The sequence below is a fragment of the Oncorhynchus clarkii genome, chromosome 32, assembly GCF_045791955.1.
Source record: "Oncorhynchus clarkii lewisi isolate Uvic-CL-2024 chromosome 32, UVic_Ocla_1.0, whole genome shotgun sequence".
In the NCBI taxonomy this organism is placed as follows: Eukaryota; Metazoa; Chordata; class Actinopteri; order Salmoniformes; family Salmonidae; genus Oncorhynchus; species Oncorhynchus clarkii.
This window is the reverse complement of record NC_092178.1, coordinates 40,163,296-40,180,024: the sequence shown is the minus strand read 5'-3', so window position 1 is coordinate 40,180,024 and position 16,729 is coordinate 40,163,296. Positions and strand designations below refer to the sequence as shown.

The 16,729-nt window shown below is 39.8% G+C and overlaps 1 protein-coding gene across 1 annotated transcript in view; it reads right to left on the bottom strand.

Moving 5' to 3' along the window:
• Window positions 1-8,067: 8,067 nt before the first annotated feature.
• Window positions 8,068-16,729, bottom strand: part of LOC139392053 (nuclear factor of activated T-cells, cytoplasmic 1-like) — a 70,670-nt gene continuing 62,008 nt past the window's right edge. Inside the window, exon 10 of the mRNA XM_071139713.1 lies at window positions 8,068-9,524. Within this exon, the coding sequence (XP_070995814.1) occupies window positions 9,469-9,524 (56 nt within the window). The 3' untranslated portion in view covers window positions 8,068-9,468. The remainder of the gene's footprint in view (window positions 9,525-16,729) is intronic.

The window sequence follows — 16,729 nt, the reverse complement described above, 5'->3', positions numbered from 1 at the left end:
GAAATAGCGCCCCTATAGGCTTAACAGGTTAATGTTTTGTTATGCGATCGATAAACTTACACAAACGCTTGGATTGCTTTCGCTGTAAAGCATCATTTCAAAATCTGAGACGACAGGTGGATTAACAAAAGGCTAAGCTGTGTTTTGCAATATTGCACTTGTGATTTCATAAATATGAATATTTTTAGTAATATCATTTGACTGAAGCGCTATGCTATTCAGCGGTTGCTGATGACAATTATCTCGTTTAAGGGATGGGTAGCATCAAGAAGTCAATGACTCCAACCTAAGTGTATGGTCACTTTTGACTTCAATTGTATATCTATATATGTAAGGGAATACCCCCCTGAAATGGACAAAAATGAATGGCAACATATTGGCATTGGACAAACCATATACACGATGTCCAATACCACCCAACGTTGATTCATGCAAAGTATATTGCAAATGCCATATGGCAATTGCCAGTTGTAACACTTCAAAAATCCAACAGGGGGTGAGTGCGCTCCACCGGGGTTTTTCATATTGGAAATGCAACCCAAGTCAACATCCAAAAGCAAAATTTTGAAAAAATGATTTTTTTGTCAAAAACTTATCACCCCTTAAAAAAGTGCTTTCTGGACCGTTTTTCGAAATTCTTTAGATTTTTTTGTCAATTACACATGTGTAAGAACTGTATGAATATACTTTTGTCCAATTTTGTTATCATAATTGTTTTTTTTTAAATTACATGCGCATAAGGCATATGTTTTCTCCATTTGGAATATGATTTCATAGGAAGTCAAAAGTCAAAAATGTCAAAATTTTATAAAAAACTTCACACACCCTTAAAAAAGTGCTTTCTGGACCGTTTTTCAAAATTCTTTCAAATTTTGTGTCAATTACACACGTATAAGAACTGTATCAACATACTTTATTCGTATTTTATTATCATTATTATTATTATTTTTTTTACTTGTGCATAAGGCATATGTTTTGTCCATTTGCAATATGATTTAATAGGAAGGCAAAAGTCGAAAATGTGATTTTTTTTTAAAAACTTTAAAAACTAAAAAAAGTGCTTTCTGGACCGTTTTTCGAAATTGTTTCGATTTTAAGACAATTAATAATGTGTAAGAACTGTATGAATATACTTTTGTAAAATGTTATTATCATAATTTTTTTTTAAACTTGTGCATAAGGAATATGATTTGTCCATTTGCAATATGATTTCATAGGAAGTCAAAAGTCAAAGTCAAAAGTAAAAATTTTTGGGGACAAAATTGACTGAACTGATGAACTCGGGATGGCCGGGCAGTGATAGTTGTTCATTTCCATCACTCGTTGTGTTGATTTCATCATGTCCATTTGGTGATGTTTTTTCATTATAGAATCATGTTGCAAATGCACGTGCATTTGCAATATGTTTCAATGGGCATTTACCATCACGAATTTGTCATGCTATAAAAATCCTGCAGGAATGTGAAATTGACTGGCCTGATGAACTCTTTGCAGTGATTCTGGTTCATCTCAATCGTTCGTTAGGATTGATTTCAGAATGTCACTTTGGTGATGTTTTTTCACTATAGAATCATATTGCAAATGCACGTGCATTGTTGTGCAACTGGTAACCCAAAAATAAAAAATATTGTTGTAAATGCATTTGCCGGAACTCCTATTGTCCATGCCCGCTATGGGAGTACCCTACTACGGCCCTCTATCCATGGGGGCCATCGCAGATTGTGATTTTCCTCCGTGCAACTGGTGATCTGAAATGTGCAACTGGTAACCCAAAAATAAAAATATGGTGATTTCCTTATGTCCATTTGTTTATGTTTACTTACTTTTTCAAAGTCACTGTGCATTTGCAATATGTTTTAATGGGCAGGTACCATCACGAATTTGTCATGCTATAAAAATCCTGCAGGAATGTGAAATTGACTTGCCCGATGAACTCGGGATGCTTTGCAGTGATTCTGGTTCATCTCAATCGCTCGTTAGGGTAGATTTCAGAATGTCGCTTTTGGTGATGGTACCTCACTGTTTAAACATATTGCAAATGGACAAGAGTCAAGTGGACAAGAGTCCATCAGTCAATTAGATATCATTCTGACACCAAACTGATACAAACTGACACCAAACCCACTTTTTCCAACTCGTTTAGTAGCCAACTATTACATACTTCAGAGCTGGCCCAAAATTCACAACGCCTTCGGTTCAAACCATAAAAAAAAACATAAAACACGTAGTTACGTTCTAGCTGCGGGTCCATTTCTTATGTTATGTGTTGGCCTAGCTGAGGCGACCCCGAATCCCAAGTTTCGGCTCGATAGGTCATTTGGTGTCCGAGAAAAACCCTAAGTTGTTTTTTAGCCTTCTTTTTTTCAAGTTCGCTGCACTCAGAACGAGCTACGGTCAAGCGGGGCTTCTCGTTGAACTCGGCACAGTCTGGAGACTATGGTGATGCCATTTTTTGTGTTGATTTCAGAATGCCATTTTGGTGATGGTCCCTCTCCGTTTAAACATATTGCAAATGCACAAGTCAGACTAGCAAGTCAGTGTCCATCAGTCAATTAGATGTCATTATGACACCAAACTGATATCAATTGACACCAAACCCACTTTTTCCTACTCATTTAGAAGCCAACTATCACATATGTCAGAGCAGGCCCATAATTCACAGCGCCTTCAGTTTAAAACATGATAAAAAGGTAAAACACATAGTTACGTTCTAGCTGCGGGTCCAGTTCGGACATTATGTGAAGGCCTATGTGAGGCGCTGAGTCCCGAGTTTCGGCTCGATAGGTCATTTGGTGTCCGAGCAAAACCCTAATTGGTGCTGAAAATCCACTTTTTTCCATGCCTTGATTTTTTTTTCCTTTGAATTTTTTGGGGAAAAATGACTGATTTACAGTTCATGGGGGTTGCCTAATCACATATATGAAGTTTTGGACGGATCTGACTTTTTTAACCCTTCGAAACAGCCTCTGAGACACCAATTATGGCACTTCCGGTTGGCACAGGAAGCTATATATCCACCACATATCCTCATTGGGGTATGCTTTTACAGAATCCTGAGTTTTAAGTCTTTACGTTAAGAATTGACTGATTTACACAGGGTTGAATGCACTATGTCTGTCAAACTGCAGGCAGGGTATGGATATACACTTTTAGGTTGTTTTTAACCACTTCCGGTTGGTCCAGGAAGCTTAGAATCAACACAGGTAGACCTCATAGTGGCCTGATGGACTGGTACCGAAGACAGGTTCATACGGCATTCATAACCCATATAGGCTTCAGGTTGAATTTAGGGGTGCAGGCAATGTATTCCTATGGGGAGAGATGTCATTGTAATCTGTGAGATCAAAAAACCCTGTTTTACTGTTAAGGGTTAATGCCACACGGTCAAGGTTAGGCTTGCACAGATCGGGAGGACCTTAGGAACATTCCTGTGGTGGAATTTTTCTTCTCACCCTAACGGTTCTTTCACTGTCACCCAAAAGCAAATGACATTGTGGGGCAGGCTTCATTTTGGGCCTACTATTCTAATGGACGCTGCGCCTAGACCGAGCGAGCTACGGTCAAGCGGGATATCTCGTTGAACTCGGCACGGCCTAGGGATTATGGTAATGCCTGCTCTCTGTGTCTTTAAGCACCGCACTTTGTCACTCCATCCTTGCTGTGTGTGTGTGTGTGAGAGCTTTTCTTTGACATCTGTTGGGAGAAATGACTGATTTACAGTTTATGGGGGATTGCCTAATCACACATATGAAGTTTTGAAAAGATCTGACCTTTTTAAACCTTGGAAACAGCCACTATGACACCATTTAAGGCACTTCTGGTTGGCACAGGAAGCTATAAATAAACTAATATCCTGATTGGGGTATGCCTTTACATAATCCTGAGTTTTAAGTCTTTACGTTAAGAACTGAGTTATTTACGGAGGGTTTAGTATGTGTGTGTTATTTCAGAAAATCATAGAAAATCACAGAAATCTCGCAGAGCTCCGCAGCACACTTTAAAAAGATTCGTATGAACACCCTGCAACTGGATCTGTAACCGTTGAAAAAAAAAAACGCCTATTTGTGAACATCACCAATTTGTCATTGTTCCGTTTCTCTTAAATGACGATAGATAAATGGATGGTTCTTTTTTTATTGACACCGGAGGCTCCTTGACTTTGACCTGAAGTGGAAAAATAATTTCTCTATTTCCATTTTGGACCTTTAATCCCAGAAAAATGGCCATAACTCAAAAACCGTTGAGGCCTAGACGCCATCTTGTTCGGGGCCAACTGCCCCGAACCTACGCTCACCAAGTTTCGGCTTCAAAATATTTTCAGTTTTCGAGATAAGGCCCCGTCGTGATTCGTGATGTTTTGCCAAATTGCCATATGATTCCTTATGCCCTCTTGTGGGAATTTCCGGGATAGCGGAAAAATGGTCCAAAACTTGTTTATTTTATAAAACGGAAACCGAATGTCCGACAAAGTTCATTCGATGACTTCCCGGTAGGTCCGGCCCTAACGCACGGCCCGACGCCGACCGCGAGTTTTACAAATGTTTTCGGACGTCTAGTAAGGGACCGTACATTTGCAATATGGACTTTCTCACTAACCATACACGAAATGTCAAAATGTTCCCTTAAGGTATGTCACGCCCTGATCTGTTTCCCCTGTTCCTTTGATTGTCTCCACCCCTCCAGGTGTTGCTTATTTTCCCCAGTTATTTTTCCCTGTGTTTCCTGTCTCTCTGTGCCAGTTCGTCTTGTATGTTAGTCAAGTCAACCAGTGTGTTTTTCCCATACTCCTTTTGCTGTTCTCTTTTTGATAGAATTCCCAGTTTTGACCCCTGCCTGACTCTGAACTACTTTCCTGCCTGCCTGATCATCCTGCCTACTCTGACCTTGAATCTCCCTGCCCTTCGGTACCTTTTGAATCTGTACTGGTTTTGACACTTTTGCCTGTCTACAACCATTCTCTTGCTTTACCCTATTGGATTAATAAATATTGTAAGACTAACCATCTGCCTCCTGTGTCTGCATCTGGGTCTCGCCTTGTGTCATGATAATATAGCCTACATATTATATGCAGTACCAGTCAACTTTGGACACAATGGTTTTTATATATTTTAAATATTTTCTACATTGTAAAATAATAGTGAATACATCAAAACTATGAAATAATACATATGGAATCATGTAGTAACCCAAAAAATATTAAACTGCCTTGACAGCTTTGCACACTCTTGACATCCTCTCAAACAGATTCATGAGGTAGTCACCTGGAAGGACACCTTGAAATGCATGTGCTAATTTGTGGAATTTCTTTCCTCCTTAAAGCTTTTGAGCCAATATGTTGTGTTGCGACAAGCTAGGGGTATGTACAAGAAATAGCCCTATTTGGTAAAAGACCAAGTCCATATTCTGTCAAGAACAGCTCAAATGAGCAAAGAGACACAACAGTCATGAAGGTCCCTTTAAGACATGAAGGTCAGTCAATACAGTATAGTAAAAGTACAAATATAAACACTTTCTCATTCCTTATATGCAATCCAGACTAATTTCCAAGCGAAGCATTTGTGTTTAGTGAGTCCGCCAGATCAGAGCCAGTAGAGATGAACAGGGGTGCTCTCTTGATAAGTGTGTGAATTACTATTTTCCTGTCCTAATAAGCATTCGAAATGTATTTTCTTCAGGAATGTAGCGGAGTAAAATAAAAATATCTAAATAGTAAAGTAGAGCTGCCACAAAAAACTACTTAAGTAGTACTTTAAAGTATTTTTAAGTACTTTACGCCACTGGATGGTACACAGAAGATTGTCTTTTACCAAATAGGGCTAAGTCCTTATTATGGCAAGAACAGCTCAAATAAGCAAAGAGAAACAACAGTCCATCATTACTTTGAGACACGAAGGTCAGTCAATACGGAACAATTCAAGAGCTTTTAAAGTTTCTTCAAGTGCAGTGGCAAAAAACATCAAGTGCTATGATGAAACTGACTCTTATGAGGACCATCTGTCCTTTGGAGCCTGAATTTGAGATCTTTGGTTCCAACGGCCGTGTCTTTGTGAGACGCAGAGTAGGTGAATGGATGATCTTCGCATGTGTGGTTCACACCATGAAGCATGGAGGAGGAGGTGTGAAAGTGTGGGGGTGCTTTGTTGGTGACACTGTAAGGGATTTATTTTGAATTCAAGGCACACTTAAACAGCATGGCTAACACAGCATTCTGCAGCGATACGCCATCCCATCTGGTTTGCACTTAGTTGGACTATCATTTGTTTTTCAACAGGACAATGAACCAAAACACACCTCCAGGCTGTGTAAGGGCTATTTGACCAAGGAGAGTGGAGTGCTGGATGAGATGACCTGGCCTCCACAATCACCTGACCTCAACCCAATTGAGATGGTTTGGGATGACTTGGACCGCAGAGTGAAAGAAAAGCATTCAAGCATTCAACTCATTCAAGACTATTGGAAAATCTGGTTGAGAGAATTCCAATAGTGTGCAAAGCTGTCATCAAGGCAATGGATGTCCAAACTTTTGACTGCTGTTTAAAAGTTTGGGGTCACTTAGAAATATCCTTATTTTTTAAGAAAGGCAAAATAAATCTACATTTAAACAACAGCAAATTGATCAGAAATACAGTGTAGCCATTGTTAATGTTTTAAATTACTATTGTAGCTCGAAACATCAGATTTTTATGGGATATCTACTATACAAAGGCATACAAATGCCCATTATCAGCAACCATTACTCCCTGTTGTGTTAGCTAATCAAAGTGTATCATTTAAAAAAGACTAATTAATCATTAGAAAATCTTTTTGCAATTATGTTAAAACAGCTGAAAAATTTTGTTCTGATTAAAGAAGCAATAAAACTGGCATTCTTAATAATATCTGGAGCATCAGCATTTGTGGGTTCAGGCTCAAAATGGCCAGAAATAAATAACTTTCTTCTGAAAATCATCAGTCTATTCTTGTTTTGAGAAATTAAGGCTATTTACATGTGAGAAATTTCCAAGAAACTGAAGATCTTGTGCAACATTGTGTAGTATAGAAAGAGGAGTGGGAGGCCCCGTTGCACAATTGAGCAAGAGGACAAGTACACTGGAGTGTTTAGTTTGAGAAACAGATGCCCTCAACTGTCCTCAACTGGCAGCTTCATTAAATAGTACATGCAAAACACCAGTCTCAACGTCAACAGTGAAGAGGCGACTCCGGGATGCTGGCCTTCTAGGTAAAGTTGCAAAGAAAAATACATATCTCAGACTGGCCAATAAAAATAAAAGATTAAGATGGGCAAAAGAACACAGACACCGGACAGAGGAACTCTGCCAAGAAGGCCAGCATCCCGGAGTCGCCTCTTCACTGTTGACATTGAGAGTTGTGTTTTGCAGGTACAATTTAAGGAAGCTGCCAATATTTAACACTTTTTTGGTTACTACATGATTCCATATGTGTTATTGCATAGGTTTGATGTCTTCATTATTATTCTACAATGTAGAAAAAAGTACAAATAAAGAACAACCCTTGAATGAGTAGGTGTGTCCACACCTTTGACTGGTACTCTATACTAAATATGACTATGAGTGCATAATGAATTAACTAAATATAACTTTGTAAAAGCTAAACTACACGAATGCACATTATTTGATGCAAATAATTGAGTCTATAGTCGTATAATTCAAAAAAATACTATTTATTGACAGTACATGAAGCAGAATAGGAGCCCACAAAAAAAGCTTTGAACAATGAATCTACATATCTGAACAATATAATAGTCATTTTTCAGTAAACATGGCTCTATGGCTTTTAAGTTTGTGGATTAAGACTTAAAATAAATACACATAAACATATGCAGTTCTAATAAGGGAACTTGTGCTAGCTAAAGATACAATCAAAGCTGGAAGTATAAAGCAAAAAAGGAAGGTTTAATTCAGTCTAGCTATAGTGCATTCTACAAACAGAATATTGGTATTGTAGTGTATTATACAGTTAACCATTTAGTTATATGAGGAGCAACATGACACACTTGAATAAACAGAGTACATTCTATAAGAATAAATACATACATTAATCTTGGAGGTTTTTGATCTCCAACATGAGAATGTATTGTTTTTCACAATTGTTACCTATTCTTTGGATTAAATAGTTGTGCAGAAGAGACAAAGCTTTTCCTATTACAATCTTAAATGCATACATTCTTTGAGAGATAAACACTATACCTGCATATTGCATAGGTATCAAGGTATTATTTTATTGACAATTTAATTGACAATTTAACCAAAGTGTGATGATTCCTTCCGTTCATATCAATGAAAAATCATTATTGCTAATGTACGTATTATCAGCTCCCCCCACTGTCTGTACAAGCAAAACAAACCTAACAAAACCGAGTTTCAGGGTGGAGAAAACCTGCTGCAGTTGCTCTTTCCCATTCACTTATTTTTCAAGCATAATTATTTTTAGTATCTTGTAGACAATAACTACAGAACTATGTAACAACTATGTAAAGGCAATACATTTTAATTATCATATGGCAACCATATGAAGCATCTGCAAATCAAGCATTAGCCTGTAAGCAACAGTGTTGCAATCACAAACTGACCATTAGCTAATCAAGAATATGAAATGCAAACATTCCATTGTTCTAACAGGACAGAGGCAGCACTGGTACTTTAGATGAAATTGTGGCTTTCCAAAAGGCACTAGCTTGGTTGAATATCTTCAAAATCGTCTTAGCAACGCATTTCCATAGTTTTATTTCCTTAAAATAAATATACAGCTGCACAGATTGAGGTCTCTTTTCAAGGCATGTGCTTTTAATTCACTATACTCAAGGACTCAATGTAGATGCCATTTCTCAGTCCTTAGGCCACTTGAAGAGATGACTCAAGTCACAAACATACAAAGCGGTACAAAACAGATCCAAAGTCAAATGTAACATGCAAGTAAAGCTATCAGTGGTGAGTGTGAATGAGTGTTTAATTCTCACCATGAATGAAAAATCGTGACCTTAAATTTGGTTAGTTTCCCTATACTCTTATTTATTTCCAGTCAAAGGCACTTCTTTTGTTTGAAATTATCTCATTGTAAAGCCAAGAATGCAATCTGAAGCTCTGTTCACAAAACAAACACTTAGGCATTCAATAATTTACAATATCTGCAGACAGAAGTTAAAAAACACTCCTTGGTCAACTGAAAAGCATACTTCTTGGGATTGAGCCTGGAAGGGGTGGTGCTACATACATTTTTTTCTTAGAGGTCAGCCATTTAATTTAATTTTCCATTTCTGTACATTGGAAAATCCTCTGAAACGGAACCTTCTGAAAGGCACACATTGGATTCTGATCTTCAGGATGCTGAATCTCTTGTATGTTCCACATTTCTTTTGGGCAGACTGCATGCAGATGTTGTAAAAATTATTGGTATGGTATTTTCCTCTTTCTTCCCCCTCAGTCCTTCTGTGTCCTTAATGAAATAGTGTTACGCATGACTGTGGACAGAGATGCTTGAGAGATCGTTCCTGATGATCTCATTAACTGTGAAGAAAGGAGAAGGAAGATGTCAATATCTCACAATCTACATCAAAGCATCTCCGGTAGAGTTCATAGTATTTGAGAGCTATGTGTTTTAACAGGTAATACGTCATAATACTTTCAGTGTGAAAAATAGTCATTTGTTCAAACAGCGGAAAATAAATGGAGCCATGTTAACACAGATGAACAGCAGTCTCAGACTGTTTGGTTTGGAGGGGATACAGCTTCTTGCCCTCTACAAAAGATCTAAATGCACTTCTCTCCCCTTTTCCTGCCTACTGCCACTCTTTCAGTGTTCCCACACTTGAAGAGCCCTGTCCCCTTTAATCAGCTGTGTTCTTTGGCTGATGGGAGGAAGTGACCAAACACCAAAGGGACCAACTGGAGATAAATAAACAATAATGTGCCAGTGTGGGCCTTCTGATCAAGAAGAAGATGGCAAAGGCAGCCATCGGGATTGAGGAGTCCACCATGAACCGCTCACCCTTACAGTGCTGTTTTTTGGCAAGCCTCATCAGCTCTATAGAGGAGTCTGGCAATATTTCACAATTTGGTAACATCTGAAAAACCAAGAGTTTGTAGTAAGAAAGGGTCTCCTTTGTATTATAATAAGCAATTCCCCTTTATTACTTATAAGACCACATTCCTTCATCTGTGTTATAGTTATAGCTTCAGTATCGGAATAAAAACAATACATTATTTTCCTATGACGATGATAGGGTAATGGGTCAATGGTACAAGGCACTTTTTAAATTTAGACAGACGGCTGATTGAGGAGCTCTAAAATGTCTTGATTTATTTTTTGGGGCCCTGGTCAAAAGTATTACACTATATTGGGAATAGGGTAATATTTGGTACTAAGCATCTAACTGCCTGGGCAGCGGGTCCTCCATGAATCTAGCAACAGGCCCAGGATGTCTCACTGCTCCACCAGAGATCAGCCATATAGGAAATGGGTGAGGGGTAGACCCCTGGAGCCTGGCAGCGGAAGCCAAGCGCACAATCTTACAGAGGAATTCCCTCTGACCGAACACAGGATCTGCGGTGTTAGCTCGCTCCAGCCACAGCCAGGAGCTGGGGCCTGGAAAAGCAACCTGGAAATGTGAGATTTCCTCCAAACAATGGAGTGGTGCTTGTTCATTTGAGGTTGTGCGGTGCAACCCTTCCCTGTGTGACCGAGCACTGACACAGTCACTTCCACTCAGTGTTTTTCCTTCAGTTCCCTCCAAAAGAAGAGTGACTGGGTGTGCCTTGCAGTGTTTGGCTGGTCTCAGAGGACAAACCCCGGAGGTGTTAACATGGAAGTCTTTGTGGTCCAAATCATGTGCAGGTCCAACTAATTTGAAATGGTCGCCACAGCTGAATGTGAAACATTAAAACTTCATTCCACATAAGCAACCAATAAACTAAACTAAATAACTAAAGAGGTATTCCATAACATGTACAGGGATCTCGAAGACAAATCACTAGAATTTTGAAAATAGTGAAGCTATTTTATTTTGGCTAGAGTACAGTACAAAACTTCCCTCTGAATCTGAGCCATTAAGTTGTCGAGACAAAGTTAATGTGTTTGGCCAGCTGATTGACTGCTATTAATAAAGAAATAGGATCTGAGTGTTGGCTAAATGAAGGAGTAGAGTTCTCACACGTGTGTGTCATAGAAACACAGACACACTGAACCTATAATGTGTCTTTGAGGACAGGGGTGTATTTCAATGTGATACGACTTCATGAGTAACTTGGCAAGAGCAGATACTTGTCATTAGAGTTATAATATTTATATTCAGCTGCATTAAATCACCTTTTCTTGATCTGTCATAATAGGGTATTTAGAAAAAAATGGATGGCTATTCAGTTTCCAAAGGTTCACCTCAGTGCTACAGTTTAATCTGTGTAATACAGTACATCACCAACAGACGGTTTCCAAGCCCATCTTTCAGATATGAATAAGGTATGTGCTATGAGAGCTGGGGCTTTTGTGAAGAGAAGACTGTCTGATGAAAGAGACCTTGGAGTATTCCAAATCAATAAGATTGAAGCTCTGTGCTTCAGTGTGGATAATGTACCATATTAGGACTCAGCTTCAATTTGATTAACATCTAACTCTATTGAGGTGTAGGTACAATATACATCATGGCATTTTCTGATACATACAAGGTGCATAGTTTACTTTTAGCATAATCTTAAATTGAGAGCACCACATTAAGTTTCTTAGTCTTTGTCAGCAAGAAAGGTGGCCCCAGCACAAGGTGCACCTTTGTGATGATCATGCTGTTTAATGATATGCCACACCTATCAAGTGGATGGATTATCTTGGCAAAGGAGAAATGCTCACTTACACGGATGCAAACAAATTTGTTCACAACATTTGGGAGAAATATGTTTTTTGGGCATATGGACATTTCTGGGATTTTGTATTTCAGCTAATGAAAAATGGGACCAACACATTACATGTTGCGTTTATATTTTTGTTCAGTGTAGAAAGAAAGTTGATTAAATCTGTAAAGACACATTGACAAAAGTTTACATTAATCAAAATCTGGGATTGATTATTTAAGGGTAAGTGTTGAGTTTAACACTAACACTCTACAGTGCTGTAGCAAGTACAATGTCCCCTTCCCTGCAAAAGCAAGCTGACCTACTGACTACAAGCAGAAAACATTGGTTACCCCCAGTGAGCCCATAATGTTGTCTCTTTACTTACGTTGCCATGGACTACAGACTTCATTTCATTTCATGTGAGGGATCTAATTAAAAAACGCTAGCCATTGATCTGTGTATGTTTACGGATGACTCAGGCTCCCCGCCCTCAGCATAACACAAAAAATTGCCTCTCGTAAAACAAACATCAGTAGCATGTGGATCTGATTACTTTGATGATGTTCAATACAGAATCTGGCGATAGAGACATTTAGAAAAACAATGTGTTGTCCAAACACCCCAGATGGGAACTTATTGTGTGAATGGCAAGGACCACTATTGAAGGAATGGTGCAAAACGATGACTCTGCATGGCTAGAGAAACTAAGTCAGTCACACTATTCACAATTTGTCACACCTGCTCCCGCTCTACCTCTCTGAAGCTCAAGGGCGCGCCAGGCTGCCTTTCATTACGCACAGCTGTCACCATCATTACGCGCATCAGCGATCATTGGACTCAATTGGACTCTTTCACGTTTGGATTATTTTGGTTATTGAATGTTCACTCCCTGAACCTGCTTCTCGTCTCCAGTGTCGATCCTTACAGAATGCTGACACCACTATACGAAGCATCAGGGAGGTTTTTGTTTTGTTGGTGACGTCGGGTCCGGGTGCTGCCGCCGCAAATGGTGCCTTAACTGGCTCGTCGGGCTTTCACGCCTTAGCTGGCTCGAGAACTTTCCTTTCCCCGGTTGGGTCAGCAGGCTCCCATCCCAGGTCATGTCTTAGCCGGCTCGTCAGGCTACTACGCATCAGCGGACTCCCATCCCATGTCATCCCTCAGCCGGCTCATCAGCCACCCACGCCTCAGCCGGCCTGTCGAGCTCCCACGCCTCAACGGGATCGTCAGGCTCCCATGCCTCAGTCAGCTCGTCAGGCTCCCACATCCCAGCCAGCCTGTCGGGCTTCTACGCCCCAGTCGGCTTTTCCAGTGCCCATGCCTGGGCCGGCCCATCAAGCCCGCCCAGGCTCACCTAGGGGAGGGAGTATACTGTCTCCCGCTCTCCCTCCTTGGTGCTCGAGGGCGCCAGGCTGCCTTTCATTAAGCACACCTGTCGCCATCATTATGCGCATCAGCGCTCATTGGACTCACCTGGACTCCTTCATGGTTTGATTGCCTTCCCTATATCTATCTGTTTCCTCTGTTTCATCCCCGTGTCAGCATTATTGTTGTTTCCGTTTCCCCTGTTCAGACGCTGTCCGTATTCTGTTCCTGTCCGTGGTCATTAAATGTTCACTCCCTGTACCTGCTTCTCATCTCCAACGTCGATCCTTACACAATGTGAAACACCAAATCATAGAAACATGTATGAATGTTTTCAGTCTTGTTTAACAGGCCCCAATACATTTTCAAGACAACATTATCAAGACGACACAATGTTTGACAATTTAATATGAAGGGCCACCTTAAATGACGTGCAGCGTTTAAAGGCTTCAAACACTACATAAGTGTCACAAATCATCTATAACCGTATGTTATGCACTATAACGAGTTCAGAAATGTGGCATAACTGTGTGACTGTCACATTCGTCATAACGAGGAGACCAAGACGCAGCGTGATAAGAATACATTCTTCTTTTATTACACAAACACTAAACAAACAAAACTAACGTGAAGCACGAGTGCTGACATGCAACTACACATAGACAATAACCCACAAAACCAAAATGGAAAATGGCAACCTAAATACGATCCCCAATCAGAGACAACGATAAACAGCTGTCTCTGATTGGGAACCAATTCAGGCCACCATAGACCTACATTACCTAGACAATACCAAAACCCCATAGAAATACAAAATACCACCCTCGTCACACCCTGACCTAACAAAAATAATAAAGAAAACAAAGATAACTAAGGTCAGGGTGTGACAGTGACATAACCCACTATTTCAAATATAATAAACCTGTGCTATATAAAAGGGTGGCATAAGCAATGCTTAATAAAGGCTTTATAAATCATATTAAATTGAGGCTTCACAAAGCATTTTGGAACGCCAGGACAGTGGTTTCAATTGTCGGGACCACCCATATGTAGAAATGTATGCACATATCGCTTTGTCGCTTTGGATAAAAGCATCTGCTAAATTGTATATATTATACTACTCTAAAACATTTCTAGGATGATGCAACCTCTTTCCCTCTTGGGTGCATAGTCCATATTGGACCTGACCTCAACTTTCCCCAAATTGGAAGGCATTTTAAAATCTTCGTAATTCAGTTTTCCTAAATTCAGTTTTTTTGTTGCTTCGGATTTCCCCCAATTTGTTCTGTATTTCCCACATATTTGTCGCAAATTTGTTATAGAAAAAAAACAGAAATACATTTTCCGTGTCCACAACAATGCTTAAACCACATCAGGGGAGGACTTTAAAGTTCTTGGAAAAATCTAAGAAACTTGGATTTTTTTGTGTAGTTGCCCTTTAATTCAGCATGCCCTGCACTGTTGTTTGATTAGCTGTGTTTCTGTAATGCAGTAAGCAAACAGGATGAGTTCGCAACTCAAATGCCCACTTGATGTGTCACTGGAAAGTGAAAAACAATTTAACCTTTATTTATTGTAATTTATATTAATTTGAAATAGTTGAGTTAGATTACAGATCCTTATTTGAAATAATTTGTGACTTCACAGAAATAAAGAAATTTAGCTAGTTAGCAGGCTCATCTAAATATAAATCCCTCTAGATACAGTCACATCTCATAGTCACGTCATAATATTTGTAAATGAAAGAGGAATGTAATAATACAAATCAAACAGAGTTTCCCAATTCTCCATTTAGAGTATTTCTGACGCAGCACAGGAATGCCCTTATCCAGATTGTATGACAAAGGAATTTCCTACTTTCTATGTTGATCTATCATTGATCTGCCAGCTCAGGGACAAGCTACAGTACAATGTAATTGCATTACTATACTTTTTTCAACTGAATTTGTATGTGTATTGTTTTAAAAATGTTAAAACAAAAATGAAATGGTTTAAACATGTCTTTAATGTTAATTTGTTTTAGCTGTTAGTGATCATTCCTTAATTAAGTGTTAATACATTTGTGTTCACATCATTAAGCCTTTATGTATGTGTTATGAATGACTAAAGGTGTCTGACTTTATAGTAAGTACAGCATCATATGATAAAAGGTGTTTATGTATAGGTTATGAATGAACAAAGGTGTCTGACTTATACCAAGTACAGCCGACAACGATGAGACAGACTATAGGGAGGAGGTCAGAGACCTGGCCGTGTGGTGCCAGGACAACAAACTTCCTCAACGTAATCAAGACAAAGGATATGATTGTGGACTACAGGGAAAGGAGGACCAAGCACGCCCCATTCTCATTGACGGAGCAATAGTGGAGCAGGTTGAGAGCTTCAAGATCCTTGGTGTCCACATCACCAACAAACTACCATGGTCCAAACAATCCAAGACAGTCGTGAAGAGGGCATGACAAAACCTATTCCCCCTCAAGAGACCGAAAATATATGGCATGGGTCCTCAGATCCTCAAAAGGTTCTCCAGCTGCACCATTGAGAGCATCCTAACTGGTTGCATCACTGCCTGGTACAGAAACTGCTTGGCCTCCGACCGCAAGGCACTACAGAGGGTAGTGCGTACTGCACAGAATATCACTGGGGCCAAGCTCCCTGCCATCCAGGACCTCTATAACAGGCGGTGTCAGAAGAAGGCCCTAAAAATTGTCCAAAATTCTCTCTGCTACCGCATGGGAAGCGGTACCGGGGCGCCAAGTCTAGGTCCAAAACTATTCTTATTAACAGCTTCTACCCCCAAGCCATAAGACTCCCGAACAGCTAATCAAATGGCTGCCCAAACTATTTGCATTGTCCCCCCCCCCGATACCCTCTTTTACGCTGCTGCTACTACTCTGGTTATTATCTGTGCATAGTCACTTTAACTCTACCTACATGTACAATCGTGGCCAAACGTTTTGAGAATGACACAAATATTAATTTTCACTAAGTCTGCTGCCTCAGTTTGTTTGATGGCAATTAGCATATACTCCAGAATGTTATGAAGAGTGATCAGAGGAAATGCAATTAATTGCAAAGTCCCTCTTTGAACTGAATCATAAAAAAAACATTTCTACTGTATTTCAGCCCTGCCACAAAAGGACCAGCTGACACCATGTCAGTGATTCTCTCGTTAACACAGGTGTGAGTGTCAGCACTCTGTCATGCTGATTGAATTTGAGTAACAGACTGGAAGCTTCAAAAGGAGGGTGGTGCTTGGAATCATTGGTATTCCTCTGTCAACCATGGTTACCTGCAAGGAAACACGTGCCATCATAATTGCTTTGCACAAAAAGGGCTTCATAGGCAAGGATATTGCTGCCAGTAAGATTGCACCTAAATCAACCATTTATCGGATCATCAAGAAATTCAAGGAGAGCAGTTAAATTGTTGTGAAGAAGGCTTGAGGGCGCCCAAGAAAGTCCAGCAAGAGCCAGGAACGTCTCCTAAAGCTGATTCCACTGTGGGATCGGGGCACCACCAGT